At 32.5% G+C, this 15890-nt stretch overlaps 4 protein-coding genes across 4 annotated transcripts in view; 1 reads left to right on the forward strand and 3 right to left on the reverse strand.

Moving 5' to 3' along the window:
- Positions 1-15890, reverse strand: part of LOC130987821 (uncharacterized) — a 551243-nt gene that overhangs the window by 92372 nt on the left and 442981 nt on the right. The gene's annotated exons all lie outside the window — the stretch shown is intronic.
- Positions 957-2285, forward strand: LOC130987827 (uncharacterized). Its single transcript, XM_057911526.1, has 3 exons — positions 957-1076; positions 1194-1323; positions 1907-2285. The coding sequence occupies exons 1-3, from the start codon at positions 995-997 to the stop codon at positions 2151-2153; spliced, it is 459 nt and encodes a 152-aa protein (XP_057767509.1). The 5' UTR covers positions 957-994; the 3' UTR covers positions 2154-2285.
- Positions 4485-7086, reverse strand: LOC130987785 (putative late blight resistance protein homolog R1B-16). The gene has a single exon (XM_057911460.1). The coding sequence runs from the start codon at positions 6884-6886 to the stop codon at positions 4679-4681; it is 2208 nt and encodes a 735-aa protein (XP_057767443.1). The 5' UTR covers positions 6887-7086; the 3' UTR covers positions 4485-4678.
- On the reverse strand, positions 9691-12401 carry LOC130987784 (putative late blight resistance protein homolog R1B-16). Its single transcript, XM_057911459.1, has one exon. The coding sequence runs from the start codon at positions 12281-12283 to the stop codon at positions 10028-10030; it is 2256 nt and encodes a 751-aa protein (XP_057767442.1). The 5' UTR covers positions 12284-12401; the 3' UTR covers positions 9691-10027.

The following is a 15890-nucleotide window of genomic DNA, read 5'->3' on the forward strand; positions in this document are numbered from 1 at the left end:
TAGAACATATTCACTCGAGACCAACAATTTCCTATAATTTCATTTTACATTTTTTTATTAACAATAATCATATAATTTGATTCGGTCATAAATAAATTCAAGCGTCATGGAACGTTCTTATATATAATTTCAGAAAACTTATATGTTAATTACTTTTTTTAACATGTAAAGATTATCTGCATTAGTATATTAAATTAGAACAAACAATTAGAAGTCAAAAAGTATCTTAATTAATATTAAACTTTTAATTTAAATCTAGGTCTTCGTAATTATCTCAATCCATATATTAAAAAAAATGAAGTGTTAAAAATATAAAATACAATGGATTGAATACAATGGGAGTTGTTTTTTCTACTTTCTTGGTTTTGGTTAAAGATGGTGATAGGGATGACAGTTGATCTTGGACCCGGTCCAGATCCGTTTTTATGGATTTGGATCTCAATTTTTTGAATTCGACGGATCTGGATTTGAATTTTGGATCTCAGTTTTGAAAATGGATCTGGATCTTGAAATTTTAGATCCGGATCCGGCCCAAATCCGATCCGTGGATCCGTTTTATTTTATATATATATTTTTTTTTATTTTATATTTAGTTTAAAAGTAAATAATATTAACTAAATTAAAAATAATAAATAAATTATATTCAAAAGAATAAAAACTAAAAGAAATTAGATAAAAGTATTTTGTGTTATATTTTGCATGATGGAAATTAGATGTTGTTGATTTTGTGAAATTTTTTAAATTTAATTTAAAAATAGTAGATCCATGGTTCTGGACCCGCGGATTTGGATCTGGATCCAAAATTTTTAGATCCACGGATCTGTATCTGATATATAAAAATGAATCTGGATCTGATATTGACCAGACCCGATCTAGATCCGGCCCGTTGCCATCCCTATACGGTGAGGGCCCTATATAAAAGTGAGAACCTATCAGGCTGATTTTTTACAAGTATCGACTACCCCATTTACCGAGTGTGTGAGAGAGAGAGACGATGCCGTCGGCGACTTTGTCTGGAGCCCTTATAGGATTTGGAGTAGAGAAGTATATCAACACATTCCGCAAACCCCAATCAGGTATATATATATACATATATAAGAATTTACAATCTACATATCCTTAATGCTTCTTTCGTAAAGATCAAATGGAAGAGAGAGAGAGAGAGAAAAAACATTAAATTTGAATTATTACAGGTCCGGAAAGTTATGCGGCGATGATGGTGATCGGAGCGGTGACTGCGAATTGTGTGGTGAAGTGGGACGGCAACGCCCAGAGGCGCAAAGAGAGAGAGAAAATCCGTTTCCGTAGTCACTACTGCCCCTGGTAAAACTTCCTTAATTTACGAATCATGATTGTTTCATAGAATTAAATTTTGTTTTACTACTAATTATAGCTCCAATAGCTTTGTTGATGATGCACATATCAGCTCTTGGAGAGAATAATAAAAATAATTCATATCTTCATCTATCAAAATAAAATATTTTTAAAAAATCGAAACTTTTCTGTTTAGATATACATATGTACGTCCCACCATCTCATGTCTATCACTAATTAAGATGATTTAAATTAAAATAATGTAATTTTCAAAAGAAATTTCAAAAAAAAGGTAATTGCATTGAAACCCTAATTTGATTAAGTTCAAAAAAAAAAAAAAAAAACTTTAATTGAACACATTCACTTAAATAGGATTAATAATCTATGCATATAGACATATATATAAATTCAACAACTTTGTGACAAAAAAAATTCTAACATAGCATCAATTAAATTCTTAATTTGGGTTCATCCTATTTTTTGAAAACACTGAAAATTACATTTCTGTTTTAACAATCATGCATGCATGTAGCATGATCCAAACAACTCATAAATAAATAAATTATGATATTTTGATTGATTGCATTTGCAGGTGTAACGAGATGTGTGCTGGGTGCCGGAGCGGTGGTCGTGTGGGACGAGGAATTCCAACACTGCACAACCAACACAACGAAGTTGAAGATCAGGGAAGCCCAACGGTGCACGACCAGCATAACAAGATTGAAGATCAAGAAAGCCCGCCGGCGGTGCACGACAAAATTGAAGATGGTAGCCGGAGCAGTGGTTGTGAGGGACAAGCAGGAAGTCCGGCGGTGGACGACCAACACAACGAATCTTGAACAAATATGAACAGAGATGGAGCCGGGGATGGCAGGCAGTGGCGGAGCCAGTAATTTATATTAGAGGGACTGACCAGTTTTTTTTTTTTGGTATTTCGTACATTTTAGATATTTTTACTTAAAAAATAACTATAATAATAATAAACAATAATTTCATAAATTATACTATAGTTTCAATATATTACAAATAACTTAATTAAGACTATACACTTGGTGAGCTAATTGTTTTCGTTTGAAAAGGCAATGATAAATTGACTTAATTCGATATGTATTCATTGACTGAAAACATTGCAATATCTTTTCAATATACACGACCAAATTGTTATTTATCCACTCATTAATCAATTATCTATTTTTATAAAATTAAATAAAATGTACAGAATATCAACAAATTAATAGAAGAAGTGATACAAAATTAACTATCATAGCTTCTATTTAACCATCCTTTAATCATAAGCATAATTTGCAACACAAAATAGTATCAGAATAAAAAATAGCCGACAAGAATAATGCAATAAAATTAATAAGAATATATATTTTTTAAATAATAATAAAATAGCTGAATTAGTATTATTTATGAATAATAATAAAAAAATATTTATAAAGCAAAATTGGGGGTGGGCTTCAGCCCACCCTAGCCCATACATGGTTCCACAACTGATGGCAGTGGTGGCGGCCACCCCTCAAAATTCCAGGCTTTTTTATATATATTTTTACACATTATAAATTTTTATAAATTTTTGTAGTTAAAATATATACATATATAAGACTAATTAATTATTAGACCATGACATAATATTAACCAATTTCTAAACTCATTATTCAGATTCAATCTCAAATTATTAAAATCTAATTTAAATATATTGGGTTTTGCTTAAATAAATCAATAATGAATTAAATTAGTTGCATAAGTCTAAACTAGAATATTAAATTTATGTGTTTATTTCATCGTTTCTATATAATTGATCGAATTTGAAATTAATTGTTCTTAGTAATTATTATCATATAATTTATCTTTATAATTTTTTTTTAAATGTTCATGTATAAAATATGTGCAAATTGTGCGAAAAATATTATTCTCTCTGTCCACGATAAGTGTGGTTTTTTTTAGTCATTTTTGTTCGTCTACAATAAGTATGATTTTTTTTTTTTTTAGAAAATATACCTCTATATTTTTACCATCATTCATACACTATTTACAAAAAAAATCATCTGATAAATAATTTATTAATTATCTAACAAATCAAGTTGATGAGTCTATTTCTTCACTTTATACGCATCTCTCATTCACACCATGCACAAGAATTTCGAATTAATATTAAATATATATCAAGTTTTTATATTTTGGATTTTTAAAAAATTCGTCCCCCTTTATATAAAATTCCTGGCTCCGTCCCTGATTACGAATAAAAATAAGTCAGTATGTATAATGTTGAATAAGTTGCTTGTAATGATATTATTGATGCATTACAGGGCCAACTACAGATTATTATTGGCTTATTTATGTCATTTTTTTTTTGTTTGTTTGAGAAAACATGCCAATTCTCATTGTTATAATTACTCTCTTTTTTTTGAGAACATTGTTACACTTACTCGGTATACTGTACTTAGATGGAAACGGGTATTTTTGGATATATTTGTTTTATGTGATTCATGAAAATTATTTCCCTAAGGGGTCTTCGTTTTATTTTGTTTTGTCGATGTGGATATCGTGATACCATTGTGATTACTCAGTCATGATTGATCAAAGGTCAAATTGTGGGATGGATATGTATCAAACTGAATCATGCATGGAATAATTTTGGGTAAAAAAAATTGCAACCTTTTTAATGTATTGCAATCTTTTTAGACTTTAGTGACGTTCAATATAATACAACTCTTTAAACGTTGGAATAATTTTGAGATTTTATGGAAACATTGGAACATATTTTTTACTATTATGAAAACAAAATAAATCACACATGGTGCGTTTGCTTGGAGATGTAAGGAAGGAATAAATTTTAATTATTATTTTATACCTTGTTTGCTTCGATGTAATAAAAGATTCGAACAGGTTGTATAAAATACGAAGCATCACATTTTTTCTTGGACAATATAAAATTTTATACATAAGGGAGGGTGTTATAATTTTATACCACCTTATAAATAAAGGGATAAATATATCATTTAAAACAAACATGACATAAAAAATATGATCTTCAATTTTAAGGGATAAATTTATAACTCATTAATTACATTATCCCTCTATAGAGGATAAAAAAGCAAACACGTCCTTCAAATAATTACTCATTCCATTCCCAATTAATGTTTACTAGATTTAACAAGGGCGGATGAGTTTAAGCACATCAATATATATCAGCTAGATGATAATAGTATACAATACCAAATATAATGTGTAGATCATACAGAAACACAATCTTGAAATCTATGTAGAAAATATAGCATGAAAATACGGATCATCAAACTAAGACAATCACGAATTGCTTGAGAAAATGGATTTCACATCACAATCCATTGAAATCTGGTCAGCTACGTGACTTAAGGAAACGAACCTGCAATTGCTCATTGCCATAGCTTTCTTGTTCTTCTTCAATACATTTTGCAGATTCCACCATCGTTGTGTTCCTGATATCAACTTCAATCAGCTCAAGCGTCGGTATATCTCCAAAACCACATGGAATCTCCCTCAAATTATCGCATTCGTACAGAGTTAACCGCTCGAGCCTGGGAAAATGAGAGCTCTCTGTTATCCATTCAAGCAGATCAGTGCTGTCAATTAGTAGCACTTTCAGTTGACAGAATTCTCCTTCCCTCGTTTCCCATTCCGTTCCAAAGCAGGCTCGTCGTCTCAGTTTGAGCACTCGAAGATTAGGCAGCACTCCGATCATCCTCATAGCCTCCCATGGAAGTCTGCAGCCACTCAAGCTCAGCTTCCTCAGTGTTACTGGGAAAGCAATGTTCCGAGACAGATCATCCTTCAAATTTGGATACGGCTCTGCATACAAACTCAGCTTCTCAAGCCTATGAAGATGAACAAGATTGTGCAGTTCATATCCTGACCATCCCGTCTCGTACGTGCCTCTGTACGAGTAAGCGATTCCCAACTTCTTCAAGTTTGGCATCATTTCCAACATCCTCTCCGAGCACTTGAAATCCTTTACACGCGAGAGTGTATGCAGGTTTTCCATACACGGCAAGCTCCCTGCAGGCGGGTCGCGCAAGAAACCATTCAACAGCACAACGTGCCTCAACTGTGGCGTTTCCCAAATTTGAAATTCCATACACGACTTATTTAAGGATTTAACATCTAAACTTGAAAATTGGGTCTCAGCTCTACTCAGAATCCTCACAACTAAGGTCTGAAGATCGCGAAGCTCGCACAAGGAATACGATACAATCGTCAGCAGCTTCGTCTCAGGTTCACATGTAAAACCAAGGTATCTCAAATGAATTAGCTCACTGATATACACAAGAGATGATCCAAGTGTCACACTTAATGCATCGAACACCTTAAGAAGTCTAAATTCTTCCCAAGAATCCAACGCCCAATGCTTGAAAAGAAGGATGGTATGCATAGCTGAAACCATCTCAATGCTACCGGAGACATTACAAAACACACTTAGGCGGTTTGAATGCTCAATGCCTTGAGGAAAGGTGCCGGAGAACTCATCAACGGTGCACAGAAAATTCTCATCTCGACATTTCCTTAAACAGAGGCCTCTCAAGAGATCATGGATCTTCACTGTCCTGATCTTGCCATCAGATCCTTTCTTACTGATCAAGACAAGACTTTTTGCTACTAACTCTTCCAAATACTCATATCCCAACTCCTCCATCTCTCTTGCTTCATTTGATGCCAGAAACCCCTCCGCCGCCCATAACCTGATCAGTTTCGACACATTGATCTCATAATCTTCTGGGAAACACCCCATGTACAGAAAGCAAGGCCTTAGACGACCAGGCAAGTACTCATAACTCAACGACAATATCTCAATAAATTTTTCATAACTTGTGTGAACAAATTTAGATACATTTCTAGCAATCTCTTCCCAATTGGCCTCACAAGAGAGAACTCCAGCTATTACAACAACTGCAAGTGGAAGCCCTCGACAGTTCTGTGCAATAACTTGTCCAATTTCCTCAAATTCGAGAGGGCAATCTCCATTTCCAAACACCCTCCCCTTAAGCAACCTCCAGCTTTGATCCACAGCCATCAATTGCATTTGATGAGGATGTAAAGAGTCGATGTAAGAAGCTACGCTCAACTCCCTCGTAGTTACTATAATCCGACTCCCATTACGATCATCGGGAAAGATCCCCCGTAGATCATCCCACACATTCATATCCCACATATCATCCATTACAACGAGATATCTCATCCCTTTCAAGCGTTTATATACAGTTTCTTTCAATAACTCATCGTGCACACGCTCATATGCTTCCTCATCCACATTATTGAGTGAACACAGGGCACTAACAAGAATTTCCCTTAATTGAAACCTTTGAGATATTGTTAACCAAACGCATAGATCAAAGCGATGAACACTCAAAGGGTCGTGGTAAGCATACCTAGCAAGAGTGGTCTTCCCGATGCCTCCCATCCCAACAATGGGGATGACTCTAAGCTGAGATGATCCTCCACAGAGCTCACTCTTTATCTTCAGCAAGTCTTCTTCGATCCCAATAATGCAATCAGAGGGCCTTGGATTGTTCATGCTGCTTTGGATCTGCATTGCTGTTCGCTTTTGTGAATTACTTCAAAAAGATTTTTTTTTTTTTTTGAAGGAACTTCAAAAAGATTAAACCTTGCAAAATTGGATTTTTCTTTTTCTCCCAGTCCGCAGCTAACCAAACAACAATAAATTGCCGAGATAATCAACTTGTATGTGTAGACCCCACCACAAGCAATCAAAGTTGATCGACTAATTGCGTTGCGTGGTGTGTTGGACAAATGGTTAGAGTCTAATGCTTATAGTCAAATATTTTGGATTTGAGTCTCTTGTGGCATGATTTTTTTTTTTTTTTAATATTGTTAATTTATCAAAAAAAAAGTTGATCAACTGCATTCTTTTACTGGCTAACAAGATTTTTATAACAAATTATTATTATTATTATTATTATTATTATTATTATTTCTAATCATAAATTCGAGTTTTAAAGCTTAAATTAATAATCAATAGTAATATTTTTAGCCTAAAGATGAGAAAAAGTAAAGCAATTTAAAAATTAAAAAATAAAAATTAGTGACCGGTTAATTTAGGGCCTAATGGACGATACATTTAATTTTCATGTATTGATTTTAAATTTTACATAGATTATATAACGTTGATATCTACTTAATTTATAAAATTATCATTAAAATTGGTTTGAAATGATTTTCAAATTGATTTTAAATTGCAGAACTAGTATTTTCTAGCAGTATTGATTATTATGTAATGATTTCATGCACAAGTTAAATCGCCTACTCAATTTCTAATTTTTAAAATAAAGAATTACTCAATCCGTCTACGAATTAAAGTCCTATTTGACCTTAAATTTTTGTTCACTGAATAAAATCTTATTGTGCCTTTTTGTACCTTCTTACTCTTTTTCTTTTCCTATATTTATTACCTTTGTTACTAACTGACCACCTTACAACATCTTTATCACTTTTATATTTTATATAGTGTTTGTTAAATTTTATCATTAGTGAACCCACTCCACAACACTTTTATCACTTTAGTCAATTATATTTTTATTTCATTCACAATATTTTTTATTAATTTTCTTAATTTTCATGTTAAGTATGAAATGAGACTTTAATTTATTGACGGATAGAGTAATTGAGGACTTTTAAAAACCATTATTCAAAGTTTTCTGGATGAATGTGAGTCATGTGACAGCTAGTGAAACAACAATAAATTGTCGAGATAATCAACTTGCATGTATAAACCCCACCACAACCTACAAGCAATCAAAGTTGATCAAACATTTATGTAAAATGGAGATGCCTTTTGGTTTTTTGTTTTGTTTTGTTTTTTTTTTAAATGAACAATTAAACAAGATTTTATTTAAGAGTATGATTGATTTTTAAAAGACACAAAATCTCCTGTACATCCGGGTGTATCGTACACTCAAGTTGATTCATACTCAGATTTTGACTCGCATTTTCATTCAAATTCGCATCCTGACCCAAACTGTGTAAATGACACTATTCAGTTATACAAATGACACTGCTTATAATTGACACTATTCAATTATATAAATGACACTGTAACATTTTAAAATATTATAGTGTCATTTTCAATCTTATAGTGTTATTTAAAATATTATAATGTCATTTACAATCTTATAATGCCAATTATAAGAAGTGTCATTTATATTTATGAATAGTGTCAATTACACACAATGTCGTTTACAATGTTATAGTGTCATTTGTATAACACAATAGTGTCAATTACAGACAATGTTATTTATATAATCAGATAGTGTCATTTACACAATTTGAATCAGAATGCGAGTTTGAATCAGAATGCGGGTCAAGGTCAGGATCTAAGTACGAGTCAACTCGAATGTCCGATACACTCGAGTGCATCCAAGATCATCTCTGTAAAAAAAAGGATGCATATTGAAAATTGAAATAGAACGTTTGACTTTCCACCCTAAAAATAAGCCCCAAACTAAGTCTTCTTCGATCCCAACAATGCAAGCAATCAGAGAGCCTTAGATTTTTCATGCTGCTTTGGATCTGCATTGCTGTTGGCTTTTATGAACTACTACTTCAAAAAGATTCAACCTTGCAAAATTGGATTTATTTATTTATTTATTTATTTTTCTCCCAGTCCATCAAATAATTTGGGATAAGCAATGGATGAATGTGAGAGGCTGAGAGCTAACCAAAACTTCAATGAATTGTGGAGATAATTAACTTGTATGTGTAGACCCCACCACAACCACAAGCAATCAAAGTTGATCAAACTTTATACAGAAATGGGGTTGCATTTTGTATAACCGAATAATGTAATTTACACGGTTTGGATTAGGATGCTTGGATCAGGATGCGGGTTAAGGCTAGGGTGCGGATCAGGTGCAATTGATTGCACCCAAAACCAGCTCTAGATTTAATTAAGGCGGATGCATCAAAGCGTGGATCTAATGATTAACATTCCCTTATTTTTTTCATATAAAGAAATTACTCAAAATAGTTGAGAGTTTTGAGACGGCTAAAAGAGGAATACGAATCAAACTAGTTGGGACGGAGGGAGTAGTTGAGAGATGTATATAAAGTGTAGAAGAATGTTCAATATTTATTTTGTAATATCAAGTGTGAATGTAGTTTAAAATATAAGTGATAGTCTAAAAAGAAAAGCATGCAATTTGTATGGACCAACGAAAATAGTACTCCTTATGTCCATAATTTTTTTTTATCACAATATGGACTGCACATGTTTTAGTAAAATTTTGAGTTAAATTGTTAGTGGTGTAAAGATCCCATTTTAAATGAGTGAAGTTGCGTGGATCATACTACTACAAATAAAAATAACAAGTTTTTTGTGGATGGATCAAAGAAGAAATTGCAACAATTTTTCATAGAGGATGCAGTAATAAACATACAATCTTCGTGAACGGATGGAGTAATATACGATACCAAATATAAGGTGTAGATCATAATGAAACAATCTTAAAATCTATGTAGAAAAGAGCATGAAAATACAAGCACACAGATCATCGAATTGAGGAAATCACGATTTGGTTGAGAAAAAGGATTTCAACACGCACAAAAACTAAGGTACAATCGGTTTGACCCGCACCCAAAATAGTGTTATTTATATGGTTCGGATCAGGATACGAGTTCGAGTCAGAGTGCATGTCAGGGTTTAAGTGATGGTGCAAAACTATTGTACGGTACGCCCAGTTGTACCCAAAACCACCTCTTTCACACTACTATCATTGAAATCTGACCAGGACCAGCTACGCGACTTAAGGAAACGAACCTGCAATTGTTCATTGCCATAGCTCTGTTGTTCTTCTTCAATACATTTTGCAGATTCCACCATCGTTGTGTTCTTGATATCAACTTCAATCAACTCAAGCGTTGGTATATCTCCAAAACCACATGGAATCTCCCTCAGATTATCGCATTCGTACAGAGTTAGCCGCTCGAGCCGGGGAAAATGAGAGCTCTCTGTTACCCATTCAAGCAGATCAGTGCTGTCAATTAGTAGCACATTCAGTTGACAGAATTCCCCTTCCCTCGTTTCCCATTGCGTTCCAAAGCAGGCTCGTCGTCTCAGTTTGAGCACTCGAAGATTAGGCAGCACTCCGATCATCCTCATATCCTCCCATGGAAGTCTGCAGCCACTCAAGCTCAGCTTCCTCAGTGTTACTGGGAAAGCAATGTTATGAGACAGATCATCCTTCAATTTCGGATACGGCTCTGCATACAAACTCAGCTTCTCAAGCCTATGAAGATGAACAAGATTGTGCAGTTCATATCCTGACCATCCCGTCTCGTACGTGCCTTCATATGAGTAAACGATTCCCAACTTCTTCAAGTTCGACATCATTTCCAACATTCTCTCCGAGCACTTGAAATCTTGTACACGCGAGAGTGTATGCAGGTTTTCCATACACGGCAAGCTCCCTGCAGGCGGGTCGGGCAAGAAACCATTCAACAGCACAACGTGCCTCAACTGTGGCATTCTCCAAATTTCAAATACAATACACGACTTATTTAACGATTCAACATCTAAACTTGAAATCCTCACAACTAAGGTCTGAAGATCGCGAAGCCGGTACAAGAAATTCAAACAAATCATCAGCCGCTTTGTAAGAGGTAGACATTTGAAACCAAGGTATCTCAAATGAATTAGCTCACTGATATCCTCAACAGATGGTTCAAGTATCACACTTAATGCATCGAACACCTTAAGAAGTCTAAATTCTTTCCAAGAAATGAACGCCCAATGCTTGAAAAGAAGGAGGGTATGCATAGCTGAAACCATCTCAATGCTACCGGAGACATTACAAAACACACTCAGGCGGTTTGAATTCTCAACGCCTTGAGGAAAGCTGCCGGAGAACTCATCAATGGTGCACAGAAAATTCTCATCTCGACATTTCCTTAAACAGAGGCCTCTCACGAGATCATGGATCTTCACTGTCCTGATCTTGCCATCAGATCCTTTCTTACTGATCAAAACAAGACTTTTTGCTACCAACTCTTCCAAATACTCATATCCCAACTCCTCCATCTCTCTTGCTTCATTTGATGCCAGAAACCCCTCCGCCACCCATAACCTGATCAGTTTCGACACGTTGATCTCATAATCTTCTGGGAAACACCCCATGTACAGAAAGCAAGGCCTTAGACGACCAGGCAAGTACTCATAACTCAACGACAATATCTCAATAAATTTTTCATCATTTGTGTGAACAACTTTAGATACATTTCTAGCAATCTCTTCCCAATTAGCCTCACAAGAGAGAACTCCAGCTATTACAACAACTGCAAGTGGAAGCCCTCGACAGTTCTGTGCAATAACTTGTCCAATTTCCACAAATTCGAGAGGGCAATCTCCATTTCCAAACACCCTCTCCTTAAGCAACCTCCAGCTTTGATCCACAGCCATCAACTGCATTTGGTGAGGATGTAAAGAGTCGATGTAAGAAGCTACGCTTAACTCCCTCGTAGTTACTATAATCCGACTCCCATTACGATCATCGGGAAAGATCCCCCGTAGATCATCCCACACATCCGTATCCCACATATCATCCATCACAACGAGATATCTCCTCCCTTTCAAGCATTTGTATAAAGTTTCTTTCAATAACTCATCGTCTGCGTAATGATATGCTTCCTCATCCAAATTCTCGAGTGAACACAGAGCACTAACAAGAATTTCCCTTAATTGAAATCTTTGAGATATTGTTAACCAAACGCATAGATCAAAGCGATGAACACTCAGAGGGTCGTGGTAAGCATACCTAGCAAGAGTGGTTTTCCCGATGCCTCCCATCCCAACAATGGGGATTACTCTAAGCTGGGATGATCCTCCACAGAGCTCATTCTTTATCTTCAGCAAGTCTTCTTCGATCCCAATAATGCAATCAGAGGGCCTTGGATTGTTCATGCTGCTTTGGATCTGCATTGCTGTTCGCTTTTGTGAATTACTTCAAAAAGATTTTTTTTTTTTTTTGAAGGAACTTCAGAAAGATTAAACCTTGGAAAATTGGATTTTTCTTTTTCTCCCAGTCCGTCAACAGCTAACCAAACAACAATAAATTGCCGAGATAATCAACTTGTATGTGTAGACCCCACCACAAGCAATCAAAGTTGATCGACTAATTGCATTGCATTGCGTGGTGTGTTGGTTGGACAAATGGTTGAGTTTAATGCTTATAGCGGAAGAATTTGGATTTGAGTCTCTTGTGGCATGATTTTTAGTTTTTCTTTAATATTGTTAATTTATCAAATGAAAAAGTTGATCGACTGCATTCTTTTACTAGCTAACAAGATTTTTATAAGAAATTATTATTATTATTATTATTATTATTATTATTATTTCCAATCGTAAATTCGAGTTTTAAAATTTGAATTAATAACCAATAGTAATATTTTTAGCCTAAAGATGAGAAAAAGTAAAGCAATTTAAAAATTAAAAATTAAAAATTAAAAATTAGTGACTGGTTAATTTAGGGCCTAATGGACGATAAATTTAATTTTCATGTATTGATTTTAAATTTTACATAGATTATATAACATTGACATCTACTTAATTTATAAAATTATCATTAAAATTGGTTTGAAATGATTTTCAAATTGATTTTAAATTGCAGAACTAGTATTTTTTTAACAGTATAGATTATTATGTAATGATTTCATGCACAAGTTAAATCGCCTACTCAATTTCTAATTTTTAAAATAAAAAATTACTTCATCCGTCCACAAATTAAAGTTCTATTTAATTTTAAATTTTTGTTCACTGAATAAAAGCTTATTGTGCTTCTTTATACTCCCTCCGTCCCAGCTTTTTGTATCCACTTTTAGTTATATTTACAACTAAAAGTGGATACAAAAAGCTGGGACGGAGGGAGTATCTTTTTACTTTTCTTCTTTTCCTATATTTATTATTTTTGTCACTAATGGACCACCTTACAACATCTTTATCACTTTTATATTTTATATGTTTGTTAAATTTTATCATTAGTGGACCCACTCCACAATACCTTTATCACTTTAGTCAATTATTTTTTTATTTCATTCACAGTATTTTTTATCAACTTTTTTTAATTTTTGTGTTAAATAAGAAACTAGTATTAGTACCCGTGCGATGCACGGTTTATGAATATATAAAATTTTGCATGTAGAAATAATTAATACATAAATGCATATTCTTTCGTTAGGGTGGTCAGCCCGTGTGAGACACAATCTACGAATATGTAAAAAGAAATACTATATATTAATTAAAGCAAAAAATATATATAACTGAACAACAAAATATCTTATACAAATTAATTGCATGAAGTTCCATATAAACAATATTATTGAGAATCGGAATTTTTTAGTTTCAAATATCAATGATTAGTAACCATTAATGTATGAACATAAAATTGACTATAAATAATAAATATATATATTTTTTTGAAGAGGATAATAAATATATTTATTAAGTACAAAGTTAAATGTGAAAGATCCAATTATTGACTATCATGTTTGTGCGAAATAATCAATGAAACTTATGATCCTACACAACATAACAATCTACCTTAATATTTGTGGGAGCAAAAAAATTTTATTCCTAAAAGCATAAATTTTATTCCTAAAAGCATAAATTTTATTCCTACACAAAGTTAAATGTGAAAGATCCAATTATTGATTACACAAAACTATGGAATAATTTTATTCCTAAAAGCATAATATTTGTGGGAGCAAAAAAAAAACCCCCATGAATTTCTAAAATTAAAAACCCATAAATTTATATCGTATATATAAAATTTTAGGAACATATAAAATATAATTACACATATAAAAAAGAAATATCATATTAAATAATGCAGAATATATATATATATATATATATATATATATATATATATATATATATAACAAAACAACAAAATATTTTATACAAATTAATTGCACAGAGTTCCATTTACACAATATTAGTGAGAATCATAAATTTTAAGTTTCAAATATCAATGATTAGTAACCACTGATATATGATCATAAAATTAACCATAAACAAAAAGCATGTTTATTTTTTTTTTTTTTCTTTACCAATTGAGCTACATCCCCACAAAAAGCATGTTTATTAAGTACAAAATTATTTTCATGAAATTTTATGAAAGAACTTGAATATCACCATCCTCATACTATATGAAATTATAAAGAACATTATAATCTAAGAATTTAATTAAAGTTTAAAGGATGTATTTGTTCTAGGAAAAGTTTGATTATAAAATTGTTTATATATTTGAACTATGGATGCTTTTTGTATTATTAAATTGTTTATGTGACTTATGCAATGTTTATTTTAGTTTTTTTTTCCTCATCTTTTGTAAAAAGAGGTTCACCGATCGATAATTAAATGAATAATAATTTGTATTAAAATATACTTAAAAAATTAAAATTAGGTGCATATACTTTCATTAGTAAAATTCAATCTATGTATTTTATTTTCATTCATAGTTCATGATTCTAACGAATATTCTCTATATATTTAGTATCATACTATTTTTTATATTTTTAAAATTTTACATACATAATTTTTCAAATTATATATTATTCTACAAAACCTTTTAATTTTAAATGTATGGCATTATATATATCATTGTCACTTATCATTTTTATGCCTTAGCTATAATAGATAAAATTAGATATAATAAATAAGAGATAAAATTAATAAAAGTATGTTATTAATGCATAATATTAAATATTCACATTTTTTATATGAATATAGAACCAATATTTCATATATTTGGCTTTTGTTGGAGGAGTTATTGGAGACATCAAAAAATTATTTCCTTGAAATAATTGGAGGTGTTAAAATGCCGAAACAAATTAAAGCTCAATTCTTATTAAATCAACGACCCTTATCTAAGAGGTTTTTTTTTTTTTTTTTTGCAAAATAAGCTAATTTAATTTAACAAATAAAAGCTAATTTAAATTAACAATTCTTATTAAATAAACGGCCCTTTATGATTTTGCACTATTAAAATTGCAAACTATAATTAAAAGTCCATTATTAATTAGCCCAACATCAAAAGCCTTTAAAAGTCCATTCTAATTAGCCCATCAAAAATAATTAAGAGTCCATTCTAATTATCACTTATATAAAATGAAAAATTGTGCCACCAACCTAGGGATGGCAGTGGATCTTGGACTCGGTCCAGATCCGTGGATCCAGATCCATTTTTATGGATCTGGATCTCAGTTTTGAAAACGAATCTGGATCTGGATCTTGAAATTTTAGATCCGGATCCGGCACAGATCCGACCCGTGGATCCGTTTTATTTTATACTCCCTCCGTCCCACGAAGCATGACACAGTTTCTTTTTTGGGCTGTCCCACGAAGCATGACACGTTTCTAAAAATGGCAAAAAATTTACCCTTTATTCACATTTTCACTTTTTCACCTACCACACTTAACACACAAAATACTAATTTCTTAATTCCCGTGCCGAAAAGAAGTGTGTCATGCTTCATGGGACGGAGGGAGTATATATTTTTTATGTTTTATATTTAGTTTACTAATA

Source organism: Salvia miltiorrhiza, chromosome 6 (assembly GCF_028751815.1).
Source record: "Salvia miltiorrhiza cultivar Shanhuang (shh) chromosome 6, IMPLAD_Smil_shh, whole genome shotgun sequence".
Lineage (NCBI taxonomy): Eukaryota > Viridiplantae > Streptophyta > Magnoliopsida > Lamiales > Lamiaceae > Salvia > Salvia miltiorrhiza.